The following is an 18,273-nucleotide window of genomic DNA, read 5'->3' on the forward strand; positions in this document are numbered from 1 at the left end:
TTTATCATTGTTACTTTTTTTTGCTTATCTTTCATTTCTTGTTCTTAATCTTTCTACACCATCATCTATATCTTTCGTTTCCCTCTCCCCTGACCATTCTGAAGAAGGGTCTTGACCTGAAACGTCACCCATTCCTTCTCTCCAGAGATGCTGCCTGTCCCGCTGAGTTACTCCAGCTTTTTGTGTCTACCGTCGGTTTAAACCAGCGTCTGCAGTTCCTACACAACATACTTAGTGTGCAGGGAGTGGATGAGAAAATGGGCTAGAATGTGGCTATTGTGAATGGGTGGCGTAGCGGTAGAGTTGCTGCCTTGCAGCACCAGAGACCCGGATTCGATCCCGACTACAGGTGGTGTCTGTACGTTCTCCCCGTGACCTGCGTGGGTTTTCTCTGAGATTTTCCGTTTCCTCCCACACTCCAAAGACGTGCAGGTTTGTAGGTTAATTGGCTTGGTATCAATGCAAATTGTCCTACACACACTGGGGACAATTTACATTTACACCGAGCCAATTAACCTACAAACCGGTTTGTCTTCGGAGAGTGGGAGGAAACCGGAGTATGTTGTAGGATAGTGTTGATGTGCGGGGATCGCTGGTCGGCGTGGACTCGGTGGGCCGAGGGGCCTGTTTCCACGCTGTATCTCTGAACTAAACTGAACAAAAACACCAAAAAAAATCATAAGTTCACAAATGGAATGTCCCCTCTAATGTATTGCTAATGGAATCCATCTGGCAAACCTCTGGCCATCTCGCCCTTAGGTATGGTTAGATAACCTTGTTTAACAGGTCATTAGTGCTGTAGATAGACACAAAATGCTGGAGTAACTCAGCAGGGCAGGCAGCATCTCTGGAGAGAAGGAATGGGCGACGTTTTGGGTCGAGACAACTTCTTCAGACCCGCTGCTGAGTTACTCCAGCATTTTGTGTCTATCTTCTATTTAAACCAGCATCTGCAGTTCCTTCCCACATGATTACTGCTGCAGGTGCCTTTGGACTGTTGAAAGTTGACAGAAGACCTTCAGGCCGAAGGGCCTGTTACCGCGCTGTATCTCCAAACTAAACTAAACTAAAAAGAAGGTTGACTTCTGCCCTCCGGAGGCTGGGCTTTCACACTCTGCCACTTCCTCTCCGTTCTGCAGGTGGACATCCTCCTCATGACACAACCCCCTGCCGGGAGGTGGGTGTACTTCGACACCGAACTCACCAGCAACAGCGGCAGGGTCCTGTACACCATACCCCAGGAGAAGGCACTTGGTGTTGGCGTCTACCCAGTGAAGTTGGTTGTAAGGTACTCTCTCTCTCTCTCTCTCTCTCTCTCTCTCTCTCTCTGTCTCTGTCTCTGTCTCTGTCTCTGTCTCTGTCTCTGTCTCTGTCTCTGTCTCTGTCTCTGTCTCTGTCTCTGTCTGTCTCTGTCTCTGTCTCTGTCTCTGTCTCTGTCTCTGTCTCTGTCTCTGTCTCTGTCTCTCTCTGTCTCTGTCTCCCTGTGTCTCTCCCGTTCACACCAGCAGTATGGTCAGAGGGACCCAGGTGATGTCCAGGGTTCACTCACGTCACGGCTGGGATGTTCTATCAACAGTGACTGGGCAGCATTGAGTGTGGATATACAGTGGCGCAGCGGTAGAGTTGCTGCCTCACAGCGCCAGAGACCCGGGCTCGATCCCGACCACGGGCGCTGCCTGTACGGAGTTTGTACGTTCTCCCCGTGACCTGCGTGGGTTTTCTCCGGGTGCTCCGGTTTCCTCCCAAGTTCCAAAGACGTGCAAGTTTGTAGGTTAATTGGCTTCTGTAAAATTGTCCCTAGTGTATATGATAGAACTAGTGTACGGTGTGATCGCTGGTCGGTACAGACTCGGGGGGCCGAAGGGCCTGTTTCCACTCAGTATCTCTAAAATAACAGAACGGAAACAGGCCCTTCGGCCCAGCGGGTCCACGCCGACCATCGATCGCCCGTTCACGCTAATTCTATGTTGTCCCACTTTCTCATCCACTCCCTGCACATGAGGGGGAGGGGGGCAATTTTATAGGGGGCCGATTAACGTGTAGACCCGCACGTCTTTGGGATGTGGGAGGGAGGGTCCCGAAACTCCCGGGGGAAACCCGCTTGTTGACAGGGGGAACGTGCAAACTCCACACAGGCAGGCAGCACCCGTGGTCAGGATGGGATCCGGGTCTCTGGCGCGGTGAATTTAGAAGATTGTGGGGGATCTTACAGAAACTTACAAAATTCTTAAGGGGTTGGACAGGCTAGATGGAGGAAGATTGTTCCCGATGTTGGGGAAGTCCAGAACCAGGGGTCACAGCTTAAGGATAAGGGGGAAGTCTTTTAGGACCGAGATGAGAAAGTTTTTTTTCACACAGAGCGTGGTGAATCTGTGGAATTCTCTGCCACAGAAGGTAGTTGAGGCCAGTTCATTGCTATATTTAAGAGGGAGTTAGATGTGGCCCTTGTGGCTAAAGGGATCAGGGGGTATGGAGAGAAGGCAGGTACAGGATACCGAGTTGGATGATCAGCCATGATCATATTGAATGGCGGTGCGTACAGGCTCGAAGGGCCGAATGGCCTACTCCTGCACCTATATTCTATGTTTCTATGTAGTGGCTGTAACCCACCACGCCCCACACCATACGTACGTGAAGCCACAATGCTCTAGGGTTTGATTCTGGCTGTTTACAAGTAGTGGCCACGTCTCTCTCACCTCCTCGCCTTCCTGAACTCATGTCATTAGTCTGTGTACCACCCACCGCCTGGTGTACAGCTACAGAAACAATCAGCAAGGCTAATGCAACACTGCACCTCGGCTCAAAGGGATTTCAATATTGAACTGAGTGCGTGTGATTTCCTGCTCACATCCTATCGATCCAGTTTGAGGCACAGCATCTAAATGGCAAAGCAATAAAGGATTCATTCATTTGGACTTGGATTCCATTAAGCAGTCCATGGGCGGCACAGTGGTGCAGCGGGTAGTGCTGCTGCCTCACAGCGTCAGCCTCACACCGGGTACCATCCTGACCACGGGCGCTTTCAGTTTCAGTTTAGAGACACAGCTTGGAAACAGGCCCTTCGGCCCACCGAGACCGCGCCCCCACACACACACTAACACTATCCTACACACACTAGGGACAATTTTACATTTACAACAAGCCAATTAGCCTGCAAACCTCTACGTCTTTGGAGTGTGGGAGGAAAACGGAGATCTCGGGGGGAAACCCACGCAGGTCACGGGGAGAACGTACAAACTCCGTACAGACGGTGCCTGTAGCCGGGATCGAGCCCAGGTCTCCGGCGCTGTGAAGCAGCGACTCTACGCTGTGCCAACGTGCCGCCCCGAAGGTGCTGCCTGCACTGAGTTTGTACGTTCTCCCTGTGACCACGTGAGTTTCCTCCGGGGGCTCTGGTTTTCTTTCCACATGCCAAAGACGTTCAGATTTTTACGTTTAGATTTAGAGATAGAGCGCGGAAACAGGCCCTTCGGCCCACCGGGTCCGCGCCGCCCAGCGATCCCCGCACATTAACACTATCCTACACCCTGGGGACAATTTTTTATTAACATTTACCCAGTCAATTAACCTACATACCTGTACGTCTTTGGAGTGTGGGAGGAAACCGAAGATCTCGGAGAAAACCCACGCAGGTCACGGGGAGAACGTACAAACTCCGTACAGACGGCGCCCGTAGTCAGGATCGAACCCGAGTCTCCGGCGCTGCATTCGCTGTAAGGCAGCAACTCTACCGCTGCGCCACCGTGCCGCCCTTGGATGTGAAGAAAGGTCCCGAAACATCACCTTTCCACGTTCCCCATTTCCCTCTCATGATGCTGCCTGACCCGCTGAGTTGCTCCAGCATCTTGTGCCGTTCCTTTGCTGGTCAATTGGCCCTCTGAAAGTCGCCCTCAGTGTGTCGGGGGTGGATGAGAAAGTGGGATAACGTAGAACTAGTGTGAACGGGTGATCGCTGTTCAAGGTGGACGTGGTGGGTCGAAGGGCCTGTCTCCATGCTGTATCTGTAAACCAAATCTAAACAAGGAGGCAATGGGGCAGGTGCATTCGGTGTGAATGCATGAAGTCGTGTATCCCGGGGGTGGTGTGATACAGAAGCATAGCCGCGGCATGGTGGCGCAGCGGTAGAGTTGCTGGATTATAGCATTACAGCGCCAGAGACCCCGGTTCGATCCTGACTACGGGCGCCGTCTGTACAGAGTTTGTACGTTCTCCCCGTGACCTGCGTGGGTTTTCCCCCGAGATCTCCGGTTTCCTCCCACACTCCAAAGACGCACAGGTTTGTAGATCAATTGGCTTGGTGTAAGTGGACATTGTCCCTAGTGTGCGTGGGGTAGTGTTAATGTACGGGGGTAGACACAAAAAGCTGGAGTAACTCAGCGGGTCAGGCAGCATCTAGGAGGGAGGGAATGGGTGACGTTTCGGGTCGAGACCCTTCTTCAGACTGAAAAAAGGTGTCTATACTTCGATTCGAACCAGCATCTGCAGTTTTTTCCCTTTGTTAATGTTCGGGGATCGCTGGTCGGTGGGCTGAAGGGCCTGTTATCTGCTGCATCTCTAAACTAAACAATTTACAATTTTACTGAAGCCAATTAACCCACGTAGCCGCACGTCTTTGGAGTGTCGTAGGAAACCGGAGCCCCCGGAGAAAACCCACGCGGGTCCCGGGGAGAACATACCAACTCCGAAGCAAGGACAAGTTGGGCCGAAGGGTCTTTTTCTGCGCGGAATGACTCCGAGACTGAACGAAATTTCGAACGACAAAAAATTAATTATCATTCTTTTGAACTAATTTTTCTGGTGTCTGAAATGAAACTCTCAATCTGTTTTCTCGCCAACTTCACACAATGGAATGTTATTATCAAGGGCGTGGAGACTTTTCGAAGAGGTTTTGTTGAAGTGGAAAATAAACCATTTGAAGATTCACCACGGGTTTTGTTATAGAATGGGAGTGCGCTCTCAAACCATCAACTTGCCTCAAGATATAATTTAAAAAACTGAATTGGGATATTCACGAAGTGGTTTTGAAATATATCTGTTCAATGGTTTCTATCTTGTCACGTGTGTCAAGGTACAGTGAAATACTTTTTTTACATAGGGAACGAAACTGCAGATGCTGGTTAAAATCGAAGGTAGGCACAAAATGCTGGAGTGACTTCTACAGAAGAAGGGTCTCCACCCATTCCTTCTCTCCAGAGATGCTGCCTGTCCCGCTGAGTTACTCCAGCATTTTGTGTCTAGCTTCGGTTTAAACCAGCATCTGCAGTTCCTTCCTCAACTAAAATCCTGCTAAACTCCAGCGAGGTCCAGTTCATAAGTGATAGGAGCAGAATTAGACCATTCGGCCCATCAAGTCTACTCTGCCATTCAATCATGGCTGATCTATCTCTCCCTCCCAACCCCATTCATGTTAAGTGTGTTGAGGTTGGATTGTGTTTAGTTTAGAGATACAGCACGGAAACAGGCCCACTGGGTCCACGCCGACCAGTGATCCCCACACATTAACACTACCCTACACACACTAGGGACAATTTTTACATTTACCAAGCCACTTAACCTGCAAACCTGCACGTCTTTGGAGTGTGGGAGGAAACCGAAGATCTCGGAGAAGACCCACGCAGGTCACAGGGAGAACGTACAAACTCCGTACAGACGGCAGCCGTGGTTGGGATCAAACCCGGGTCTCTGGCGCTGCATTCGCTGTAAGGCAGCAACTCTACCGCTGCGCCACCGTGCCGCCCCACTGTGCTTGGAGTATTGAGAGCTGATGTGCACTCTGTTACTTTTGCCTAGAGGTGACCAGACGCTTGCAGAGAGCCACCTGACCGTGCTGCCGAAGGGGATGGAGTGTGTGGTGTTCAGCATCGACGGGTCCTTTGCTGCCAGTGTCTCCATCATGGGCAGTGACCCAAAGGTCAGAGCAGGAGCGGTGGATGTGGTCAGGTACCTTGTGCACGCGCTCACACCTCCTTCACACGCGCAACCCGCCCAACGCATTCAATGCCCCCCCACCCTCGCCCCATCTCCTGCAACCTCTCTCCCACCAGCCCCAACTCTGGGTCAAGGTTTTACAAAAGATGCACAGAGTGCCGGAGTAACTCAGCGGGTCAGCCAGCATCTGTGGAGAACACGGACAGGTGACAATTCGGGACTGATTCGGGACCTTCTTCAGACTGATCGTAGTAAGGGGGGAGAGGGGAGAAAGCTGGAAGAGAGGTGGGGTGGGACAAAGTCTGGGAGCGATAGGTGGATACAGGTGAGGGGGGGGGGGGGTGGTTTGAGATATTCCTGTCAAGATGATGTTTCATCACTGTCTGATTTAGTTTAGTTTAGTTTAGTTTAACTTAGTTTCGTTTCGTTTATAGTTTTTTTGTTGCCTGCTAGTCAACATGCAAGACTATACATGATTACAATCAAGTCGTCCACAGTGTGCTTTATGCCTGAACTGAACTGAACTGAACAGAGCCTCCAGCTCTTCAGCCCCACCACCCACACCCCTTACTTTCAGTCTGAAGAAGGGTCCCGGCCTGAAACGTCACCTATTCCTTCTCTCCAGAGGTGCTGCCCGACCCGCTGAGTTACTCCGGCACTTTGTGTCTATCTCTGGAGACGAGGAAAGACCAGGGGCAGCAGCCGATCACCTCAGGCAGGGTGGTTCCCATCGTGGGCGAGGGAGGGTGTGATCTCAAGAGGGATATATACTGTGGTGAACTGTGGAACTAGGGTGGGGAAGAGGGGACGGGAGGGGGAGGTGGTGGGGGGGGGGGGGGGGGGGGGTTGTGGAGGTGACACCAGAAGGTTGAAAACATAGAAACATAGGTGCAGGAGGAGGAGGCCATTCGGCCCTTCGAGCCAGCACCGCCATTCATTGTGATCATGGCTGATCATCCACAATCAGTAACCCGTGCCTGCCTTCTCCCCATATCCCTTGATTCCGCTAGCCCCTAGAGCTCTATCTAACTCTCTTTTAAATTCATCCAGTGAATTGGCCTCCACTGCCCTCTGTGGCAGTGAATTCCTCAAATTCACAACAATCAGGGTGAAAAAGTTTCTTCTCACCTCAGTTTTAAATGGCCTCCCCTCTTATTCTTAGACTGCGTGGCCCCTGGTTCTGGATCAGGCTGCCCCTGGTTGAAGCTGAGGTTGAACTCAAGGATGATCAAGGCCGCAGATGGTGTTTAACGTCATTAGAGTCTGCTTTTATTGCACACAATGTTCACATTCCACAGATCCCACTCGTTCTTCCATACGGCACCATTTAACTGTGCCAAGATAAGAAAGGAGTAATTGTAGTCTCATTTATTTATTGATTCATTCATTCATTCATTCATTCATTCATTTATTCATTTATTTATTCATTCATTTATTCATTCATTCATTCATTCATTCATTCATTCATTCATTCATTCATTCCCATTTGCCACATTGCTGTGCTGTGTGACTCTCTCAGTACAAAGATAGCACATCAGATTAAGACATAAAGTGCTGGTGTAACTCAGCGCGCCAGGTAGCATCTCTGGAGAACATGGATTGCTGATGTTTCAGGTCGGAACCCCTCTTCAGACTCAGCAGAACAGAGCCTGGTGAGACCGCACCTGGAGTACCGCGTGCAGTTTTGGTCTCCTAATTTGAGGAAGGACATTCTTGCTGTTGAGGGCGTGCAGCGTAGGTTCACCAGGTGAATTCCCGGGATGGCGGGACTGTCATATGATGAAAGAATGGAGCGACTAGGCTTCTATACACTGGAATTTAGAAGGATGAGAGAGGATCTTATCGAAACATATAACATTATGAAGGGATTGGACACGCTAGAAGCAGGAAACATGTTCCCGATGTTGGGGAAGTCCAGAACCAGGGGCCACAGTTTAAGAATAAGGGGAAGCCCGCTGAGTTATTCCAGCAATGTGTGTCTTTTTTGTAAATCAGCATCATCAGTTCCTTGGTTTTATATTGGATTAATGTGGCAGCACGGTGGCGCAGCGGTAGAGTTGCTGCCTCATGGCGCCAGAGACCCGGGTTCGATCCTGACCACGGGTGCTGTCTGTACGGAGTTTGTACTTTCTCCCCGTGATCTGCCTGAGTTTTCTCCAAGAACTTCGGTCTCCCGCCACACTCCAAAGACATACAGGTTTGTAGGTTAATTGGCTTGGTATAAATGTAAAAATTGTCCCTAGTTTAGTGTTTAGTTTAGTTTAAATTTACAGCGCGGAAACAGACCCTTCGACCAACCGAGTCCGCGCCGACCAGCGATCCCCGCTCATTAACACTATCCTACACACACACACACACCAGGGACAATTTACATTCATACCAAGCCAATTAACCTACAAACATGAACGTCTTTGGAGTGTGGGAGGAAAGCGAAACGGTCACGGGGAGAACGTGCGAACTCCGTACAGACAGCACCCGTAGTCGGGATGGAACCCGGGTCTCCGGCGCTGCAAGTACTGTAAGGCAGCAACTCTACCGCCGCGCCACCTTTGCAGGGTAGTGTTAGTGTGCGGGGATCGCCGGTCGGCGTGGGCCGGAGGGCTTGTTCCCGCGCTGTATTTCTAAACTGAAAATGAACTTTGTTCCTGTTCCAGGCACTGGCAGGATCTGGGCTACTTGATCATTTACGTCACTGGGCGGCCCGACATGCAGAAGCAGCGGGTCGTGTCCTGGCTGGGCCAACATAACTTCCCCCAGGGCATGATCACCTTCTCCGAAGGACTGGTCCACGACCCCTTGCGACAAAAAACGATCTTCCTGCGCAACCTCGTGCAAGAGGTGAGCTTCATACGTCCGCACGGCTTAGGACCAGAGATGCTGCCTGGCCCGCTGAGTTACTCCAGCACTTTGTACCTGTCCACGTTCTCCAGAGATGCTGCCTGGCCCGCTGAGTTACTCCACCACTTTGTACCTATCCATGTTCTCCAGAGATGCTGCCTGACCCGCTGAGTTACTCCAGCACTTTGTGTCTATCTTTGGTATAAACCAGCATCTGCAGTTTTTTGTTTCTACTGTCAGGCAGCATAAGTTCATCAGTTCTAGGGATAGAATTAGGCCATTCAGCCCATCGTCTACTCCGCTGTTCAATCATGGCTGATCTATCTTCCCCTCCCAACCCCATTCTCCCTGCCTTCCCTCCATAACCCCTGACACCCGCACTAATCAAGAATCTATCAATCCCCACCATTGTAGCAGTTACCGTTACAGTGGAAATATCAAATGTACGAATGAGGTAGGTTGGAAGATCACAACTGTCCACTCATTTATGGGAGGATCAGTCATTACTTTGATAACTCTGGGCAAGCAATTGTTCCTAGTCTGGCAGTACATCCTTTAAAGCTTTATTATCTACAGCGGCACGGTGGCACAGCGGTAGAGTTGCTGCCTCACAGCGCCAGAGACCCAGGTTCGATCCTGCCTGCGGGTGCTGTCCGTATGGAGTTTGTACGTTCTCCCCGTGACCCGTGCGGATTTTGTTTGTGTCTACACTCCAAAGACGTGCAGGTTTGGAGATTAATTGGTTACTATAAAATTGTCCCTGGTGTGTCACATAGAACTAGTGTTCGGGCATTGCGGACTCGTTGGGCCGAAGGACCTGTGTCCACGCTGTTCCTTTAAACTAAACTAAGACTGTAGTAGGGGGCGAAGAGGGGATGGAGAAGTCTATGCATATATTGGCTGCCATTATGAGGCAGCATGAAGTATGCATGGAGTCAATTGTGGGGGGTCTGGTCTGTGCGATGGACTGGGTTACATCCACAACTGTCTGCATTTTGTTGTACTCCCGGGCAAAGCTGGTATCAATTATTATCATCGAGATAACCCCAGATGAATCCTGCATCTCCGGACGTTGTCATCATTAGCATGAGCAGCACGTTCCACACCGTTTTTGAGCTTGGTTCAAGTTAAGAGGACGTGAATGAAGCCACATCTTACACGCTCACGGTTCACGAGGGAGATGAATGCGTACAAGTCGTACAGTTGCAGGTCGATGCGGGTTTTGGTGTCTAACTTTGGTACAAATCAGCATCTGTGTTTCGTTTGTTTCCACAAATGCTGGAGGAAATTGATTATCATGGGTGTCACAGGTTATGGGGAGAAGGCAGGAGAATGGGGTAGAGAGGGAGAGATAGATCGGCCATGACTGAATGGCGGAGAGAGGACTTGACGGGCCGAATGGAATAATTCTGCTCCTATCAATTACGACATGAACTTGATTTAATTTTATGAAGTGTCCGTTGGTTTCTGGTTTGTGATTGCATTTGAGTCGTGTGCAACGTTGCGAACCGTCATGGGGGGGCTGGGGGTGGGGGGAGAATAAAAGAGGTGTCCTTTATGTGGAGACTCTTTGCATACCTTGGGTCTGCAAAACAAAGAATGTCACTGTGACAATAAAGTTTCATTCATTCATTCATTCATTCATTACTTTGATCTAATTTCAGTCCCACATCAAAATCGCTGCTGCATACGGATCGATGAAGGATATTTCAGTGTACAACGTTCTGGGTCTCTCCCCGAATCAAATCTACATCGTTGGACGTCCTTCAAAAAAGTACCAGAATCAATGCCAGGTAACGCGCTCCTGTACCTCTCTCTCCTGGATTAGAGGGTTACAACTGATGTGGGGTGGGGGGGGGGGGGGGGGGGGGGGATCTCAATGAAACGTACTGAACAGTGAAAGGCCTGGATACAGGGGATGAGGAGAGGATGTTTCCACTAGTGGGAGAGTCTAGGACCAGAGGGCACAGCCTCAGAATAAAAGGACGCACCTTGAGAGAGATGAGGAGGAATTTCTTTAGCCAGAGGGTGGTGAATCTGTGGACGCAGACGGCTGTGTGGAGGCCAAGTCATTGAGTACTTTTAAAGCAGAGATAGATAGATTCTTGATTACTAAGGGCATCAGGTTTTATGGGGAGAATACAGAATACAGATACAGAATAGCTTTATTGTCATTCGTTTTACCGAACGAGATTAATTTGCCAGTAGTACAAACAAAACAAAAAAACACAAGACACACAACCCCAACACAAACATCCATCACAGTGGCTCCAAACACCCCCTCACTGTGATGGAGGCAACAAAACTTCCTCTCTCTTCCCCCATGCCCCTCCCACGGACAGACAACTCGAACCCTACCGAGGCGACCGACCCGCACAGCCCCCGCAAGGAGATGGAAAGTCCCCGCGGCCGAGCCGCACCGATCGTTGAAACGTCCCGCGGCCGAGCTGCGCCGGGCGATGGAAGGTCCCGCGGCTGAGCCGCGCCGGGCGATGGAAGGTCCCGCGGCCGAGCCGCGCCGGGCGATGGAAGACCCCGCGGCCGAGCCGGGAAATGGAAGGCCCCGCGGCCGAGCCGCGCAATGGAAGGTCCCGCGGCCGAGCCGCGCCGGGCGATGGAAGGTCCCGCGGCCGAGCTGCGCCGGGCGATGGAAGGTCCCGTGGCCGAGCCCCGCCCCGAGGAAGAGACCTAAAAAAAGACCACCATTTGTGGAGCGGGAGCACGTGGCCGCTGGCTGGGTGAGGTCACGTGGGGCGCGGGACGGTGACGTCACCCTTTGTCCCTTCTTTGAGAGTGAGGAAGTTGGCAACCCTACTAACACGGGACAAGGGCGGTCCCGTACGGGTCAAACTAATTTAGCCCAAAATACGGGGATATCCCGACTAATACTCGACAGTTGGCAACCCTAGGCACAGACATTGTGGGCCGAAGGGCCTGTTCCTGTGCTGTACTGTTCTATGTGTGTGTTCTATATGGATTTACATGCAGGCAGAGATTAGTTTAACTTGACTCTAATGCAGGCAGAGATTAGTTTAACTTAACTCGAGTTCGGCACAAAGATTGCGGGCCGAAGGGCCTGTTCATGTGCTGTACTATGTTCTATGTTCTGTGTTTAATCCATGGTAAATCATAGAGTTGAAATGAGGTTTTGAGAAAATAGTTACCTCAAAAAAAGACAATTAAAGTTTAGAATGTACTGCCGAGATAGCTATGATTATTTGGTTATCATCAAATTATGTCAATATTAGGCTTTTATACTTTAGAGATACAACGCGGAAACAGGCCCTTCGGCCCACCGAGTCCGGGCCGACCAGCAATCACCCCGCACATTAGCATTATCCAACACGTACTGGGGACAATTTACAATTTTACCGGAGCCAATTAGCCTACAATCCTTTACAGCTTTGGAGTGTGGGAGGAAACCGGAGCACCCGGAGAAAACCCACGCAGGTCACGGGGAGAACGTACAAACTCCGTACAGACAGCGCCCGTAGTCAGGATACAACCCGTGTCTCTGGCGCTGTGAGGCAGCAACTCTACTGCTGCGCCACCGCGCCGCCCCTGAATTAACAGAAGCCGATTAACCTCCACACCTACAAATTATTTGCGTTTTGTCCCCCGCGTTCTATTATTTTCCAGCCTTGAATCCTATCTTAGACACACAATGCAGGAGGAACTCAGCAGGCAGTGGGACAGGCAGCATCTCTGGATAGGAATGGGTGACATTTTGGGTCTTCAGACTGGGCTATCAGACTATCTATGGTGATCAGTCTGAAAAAGGGTCTCGACCCGAAACGTCACCCGTTCCTTCTCTCCAGAGATGCTGCCTGTCCCTCTGAGTTACTCCATCATTTTGTGTCTCTGGTGTAAACCAGCCTCTGCAGTTCCTTCCCACACATTGTACCCTAACGTTTTGGTGTCACAGTTTGAGTTGCGATTCTCTCTTCCCTGAGTTAGTTCACTCATCTCAGCACAAGACGCCCCAAAAGCTTCAGTGATTGGCACAGGCTTGCTGCAGAGTTGAGGAAAGCCATTGGCACGTGGCAAGTTAGAAGGTTTCATTCACGCCGCCTCAGGCTTTTATTTGCATTCACTGGGGAGTAAACAACAAAGACGATGAGACAATATGGTCCTGGACCGTTGCGGAAGTGGTTTGGATAAAAGCCAGCGCAGCGGCAGAAACAATTGATGGAATCAATCACGCTGGCCCCAGTGGCAAGAGGCACTGCACTTTGTCAGTCTCTCACTCGGACAACACACAACTGTTCTATCATTAACTGCTACACGATTCCTGTCGCCTTATTTATAGCAAGCCCCAAGTCCAGCAATAGAGTCAGCCTGAATGTGTTGCTCTGTGTGTTTATCTGCCCGTGTACCTCTGTATTATGTGTGAGTGTGTATGTGTGAGTGTGCGTGTGCATGTGTCTGTGTGCGCACATGTGTGTGTATGCACCCGTATGTGCATGTGTGTATGCGCACATGTGTGTGTATGCACCCGTATGTGCATGTGTGTATGCGCACATGTGTGTGTATGCACCCGTATGTGCATGTGCATGTGTGTATGTGCACATGTGTGCGTGTACATGTGAGTGTGTGTGGACGTGTGTGTGTGCGCGCCCATACATGCGTGTGTGTGCGCCCATGCGTGCATGTGTGTGCGCCCGTGTGCGTGTGCACGTGTGAGTGTTTAATACAGTTTAAAGATGCAGGCAGGCGGGACTAGTGTTGATGGGGGCGGGTTGGTTGGCATGGGCAAGTTGGGCCGAGGGGCTTGTTTCCACGCTGTGTGACTCTATGAGTCGACCGCACTGAGTCCGTACAGGAGTCACCACGTTTTAGATGCCATCTTGTGCCCTTCAAGTCTGTAGTTTGTTTAAATATCAGCTTGCCCGTAAAGGCCCGTTCTCCATCGTCATACATCAGTAAACACAAAAAGTCGGTATTTAAGGTTATGTTCCATCAGATCCCTGATTTAACTGAAGAGAGACACAAATGTGCTGGAGTAACTCAGCGGGTCAGGCAGCATCTCTGGAGAGAAGGAATGGGTGACGATTCGGGTCGAGACCCTTCTTCAGACTGATGTCAGGGGAGGGGGCGGGCTCCTCGAGGAGCATGAGTCTGAAGAAGGGTCTCGACCCGAAACGTCACCCGTTCCTTCTCTCCAGAGGTGCTGCCTGACCCGCTGAGTTACTCCAGCACTTTTCGGTGTAAACCAGCATCTGCAGTTCCTTCCCACACACAGGATAAGTCGCTTATCTGGTCAAGAGCCCCCTCTACTGGTGCCTCGCCATTACTGCACCAGCCTTTTTACTTCGCTCGTGGCGCAGCGGGTAGAGCCGCTGCCTCTCAGCGCCAGAGACCCGGGTTCAATCCTGGCCTCGGGTGCTGTCGGCGTGGAGTTTGCACGTTCTCCCTGTGACCGCGTGGGTTTCCTCCGGGTGCTCCGGTTTCCTCCCACGCTCCCAACGGCGTGTGAGCTTGTGGGTTGAGGTAAGAGGGGAACCCGAGGGACAACGTGATCACATGGAGGGGTGGCGGATTTGGGCCAAACGTAGGAGGGCGGACCAGCTTAGATGAGGCATGGGCAAGTTGGGCCAAAGGGCTAGTATGGATGAGATGGGCCGATGGGCCAGTTTCAGTGGTGTATGCCTCTGTGCCTTGGTTCTTTGGTGGGAGTTTGGTGAACTCGGTGATGGGGAGGGGGTTCACTGTGCCGTGTGGTAATCGCTCTCTCTCTCTCTCTCTCTCTCTCTCTTTCTCCCTCCCCCTCTCCATCTCCCCATCTCGCTCCCCTCCCCTGTCCCTCCCCCTCTTGTTTTCCCTCCCCGCCCCCTTTCCCCCTCTCTCACTCCCTTTCCCCCTCTCTCACTCCCTTTCCCCCTCTCACTCCCTCCCTCCCTTTCCCCCTCTCTCTCCCTCTCTCCCTTTCCCCCTCTCTCTCCCTCCCTCCCTTTCCCCCCCTCTCTCTCATCCCCTCCCTTTCCCCTTCTCCCTCCCTCTCTCTCCCCCCTGCAGTTCCTGTCGGAGGGCTACGCGGCCCACCTGGCGAAGCTGGAGTTCGGCCACCGCTCGCGGACCAAGAAGAGCGCGTCGCGCATGATCCTGCGCAAGGGCAGCTTCGGCCTGGCGGCCCAGCCCGACTACCTGCGCAAGCGCACCCACCTGCGGCGCACCATGTCCGTGCAGCAGCCCGAGCCCCCGTCCTGCAGCCACAAGCCCGAGCGGGCGCAGAGCCAGCCCGAGACCGACAAGGTGGAGCGCCACCCCCACAGCATCGCCTGGGCGCGCAGCGGCGGGTCCAAGTCCGAGCCGGGCGTGTGAACGGGCCCTCCCCCCCCCAACCCCAACAACACCAGGCAGCCAGGGTTGCCAACTTCCTCACTCCCAAATACGGGACAAAGGGTGACGTCGCCGCCCCGCGCCCCACGTGACCTCGACCAGCCAGCGGCCACGTGCTCCCGCTCCACCAATGGCGGCCGCCATTGGTGGAGCGGGAGCGCGTGGCCGCTGGCTGGGCGAGGTCACCCTTGGGAGTGAGGAAGTTGGCAACCCTACTAAATACGGGACAAACAAATTCAGCCCAAACTATACGGGATGTCCCAGCTAATACGGGACAGTTGGCAATGCTACAGGCAGCCGAGACTCCCCCAAAACCTCACCCCAGGGTCCCAGCAGGAGAGGAGACGTGAAGCTTGAAGATATCCCAACTGGACTCGAGGCGCTGGGCCCAGAGTCCCCCAGAGTCCCCATGTGTCCCGCCCCATTCAACAGTACGGGTTGCACCAGGCACCGACCAACTCCACCCCTTCAAAGCTGACCTGCCGCTGAATCTTTACAGATGGAGATGTCTCAATGGTTCTTCATAGAAACATGAAAACAGGTGCAGGAGGAGCACGTCGAGCCAGCACCGCCATTCAATATGATCGCGGCCGATCATCCAAAATCAGTACCCCGTTCCTGCTTTCTCCCCATATCCATTGATTCCGTTAGCCCCAAGAGCTAATTCTGGGGTGGCAGGACTTTCATATGAAGAAAGACTGGATAGACTCGGCTTGTACTCGCTGGAATTTAGAAGATTGAGGGGGGATCTTATAGAAACTTACAAAATTCTTAAGGGGTTGGACAGGCTCGATGCGGGAAGATTGTTCCCGATGTTGGGGAAATCCAGGACAAGGGGTCACAGTTTAAGGATAAGGGGGAAGTCTTTTAGGACCGAGATGAGAACGTTTTTTTTCACACAGAGAGTGGTGAATCTGTGGAATTCTCTGCCACAGAAGGTAGTTGAGGCCAGTTCATTGGCTATATTTAAGAGGGAGTTAGATGTGGCCCTTGTGGCTAAAGGGATCAGGGGGTATGGAGAGAAGGCAGGTACGGGATACTGAGTTGGATGATCAGCCATGATCATATTGAATGGCGGTGCAGGCTCGAAGGGCCGAATGGCCTACTCCTGCACCTATTTTCTATGTTTCTAACTCTCTCTAGACAGAGGGTGATGAATCTGTGGAATGCATAGCCACAGAATTCTGTGGAGGTCAAGTCAATGGATATCTTTTAAGGCAGAGAATGATAGATTCTTGATTAGTACGGGTGTCAGGGGTTATGGGGAGAAGGCAGGAGAATGGTGTTTGGAGGGAGAGATAGATCAGCCAAGATTGAATGGCGGAGTAGACCTGAAGGGCCTAATTCTACTCCAATCACTAAGAAGAAAAGGGGATAGACGTTAGTATCTCAAACCCAGCATTACACTGGCAAAAAATGGCAGGAAATTTGCAACAGTTGGCCAAACTAAAATAAGATACTCTTGATGAGATGAGATGACAGCTTATCCATGGGGAAGAAAATATAAACTCAGAAGGCCAAACGACCCTGGACTTGATGAAACCACGATGAATCCCATCCATAACCAGGGTTAAGGAGAACAAATATGTAGGAAGGAACTGCAGGTGCTGGTTTAAACCGAAGGTAGACACCAAACGTTGGAGTAACTCAGCGGGACAGGCAGCATCACTGGGGAGAAGGAATGGGTGACGTTTTGGGTGAGCAAGGGTCTCGACCCGAAACGTCACCCATTCCTTCTCTCCAGAGATGCTGCCTGTCCCGCTGAGTTACTCCAGCTTTTTGTGTGTGTCTCTCTCTCTCAAGGAGAACAAGTGTAGGAATTTAAACCTGCAAAAGGTGGAGACGGAGAAGCCTGTACATAGCGAGTGTCTTTTCCAGGTCTGTGCGTCAAGCATTATGTTCTGCCGTGCAAGTACGTGAAATATTTGTCATGTCGGTGTTCCTGACCTGATTTGCAACTGTAAAGATGTTCGCAGAAAAATGTTAAGGCATAACTGCAGTACTGTGTCTCACTCTGTGTGTAAAACATATCTACAGTGTTCCACATTTGTTGCATACTTGGTTGCTTGACCAAAGTTTCTCACTACTCGCTGTGATGAAGTGCAATGTCTTGAGTGTATATTAACTTATTTTGGTATCGATTATATGGTGTAAAGCTATGGTTTCGTCCGTGTGCCTTTTGTGTGATGAACAACAGACTGTACAATGCCGTACCTTGTGTAAAAGTTGGTCTAGATTTCTATGTGTACAGTTTTGCATTGCTGGAATGAGGTGACGGGCGGGCTGCCTGCCCAAGGACGGCGCCGTTTCCCCCACACTGGTTTTATTTGTTGAAACGATTCGGGAATATATTTATTAAAGTTATAATGTGGTTTTTGTAGAGAAACGACGAACATGTGCTTTCTTTCTTTTCGAAACACCTGAGATCGCAACAAGGTGCACAGAGGATGGAAATAATGAAATGAAGACAGAAGACGGGAGTCACGGTGGCGCGGCGGGTAGAGCTGCTGCCTCACAGCGCCGGAGACCCGGGTTCCATCCCGTCTACGGGCGCTGTCTGGACGGTGTTATCGACAATAGGTGCAGGAGGAGGCCATTCGGCCCTTCGAGCCAGCGCCGCCATTCAATGTGATCATGGCTGATCATTCTCAATCAGTACCCCGTTCCTGCCTTCTCCCCATACCCCCTGACTCCGCTATCCTTAAGAGCTCTATCCAGCTCTCTCTTCAATGCATTCAGAGAATTGGCCTCCACTGCCTTCTGAGGCAGAGAATTCCACAGATTCACAACTCTCTGAATGAAAAAGTTTTTCCTCATCTCCGTTCTAAATGGCCTACCCCTTATTCTTAAACTGTGGCCCCTTGTTCTGGACTCCCCCAACATTGGGAACATGTTTCCTGCCTCTAACGTGTCCAACCCCTTAATAATCTTATATGTTTCGATAAGATCTCCTCGCATCCTTCTAAATTCCAGTGTTTGTACGTTCTCCCCGTGGGTTTTCTCAGAGATTTTCAATTTCCTCCCACACTCCAAAGACGTGTAGGTTTGTAAGTCAATTGGCTTGGTATCAATGTGAAATTGTTCCTGGCGTGTGCGATGTTATTGTTGGTGTGCGGGGATCGCTGGTCGGCGCGGACTCGATGGGCCGAAGGGCCAGTTTCCACGCTG

At 51.3% G+C, this 18,273-nt stretch overlaps 1 protein-coding gene across 7 annotated transcripts in view; it reads left to right on the forward strand.

The window, feature by feature from the left end:
* The window catches only part of pitpnm3 (PITPNM family member 3), a 248,235-nt gene extending 233,054 nt beyond the window's left edge, over nt 1–15,181 (forward strand). For 6 of the 7 annotated variants that reach the window (XM_078422744.1, XM_078422746.1, XM_078422745.1 and 3 more), the window contains 5 exons: nt 1,140–1,288; nt 5,791–5,940; nt 8,583–8,766; nt 10,431–10,559; nt 14,782–15,181. In XM_078422744.1, the coding sequence (XP_078278870.1) occupies nt 1,140–1,288; nt 5,791–5,940; nt 8,583–8,766; nt 10,431–10,559; nt 14,782–15,087 (918 nt within the window). In that variant the 3' untranslated portion in view covers nt 15,088–15,181. The remainder of the gene's footprint in view (nt 1–1,139; nt 1,289–5,790; nt 5,941–8,582; nt 8,767–10,430; nt 10,560–14,781) is intronic. The other variant, XM_078422750.1, reaches the window with a different exon arrangement.
* Nucleotides 15,182–18,273: the final 3,092 nt, after the last annotated feature.

This window comes from Rhinoraja longicauda, chromosome 26 (genome assembly GCF_053455715.1).
Source record: "Rhinoraja longicauda isolate Sanriku21f chromosome 26, sRhiLon1.1, whole genome shotgun sequence".
Lineage (NCBI taxonomy): Eukaryota > Metazoa > Chordata > Chondrichthyes > Rajiformes > Arhynchobatidae > Rhinoraja > Rhinoraja longicauda.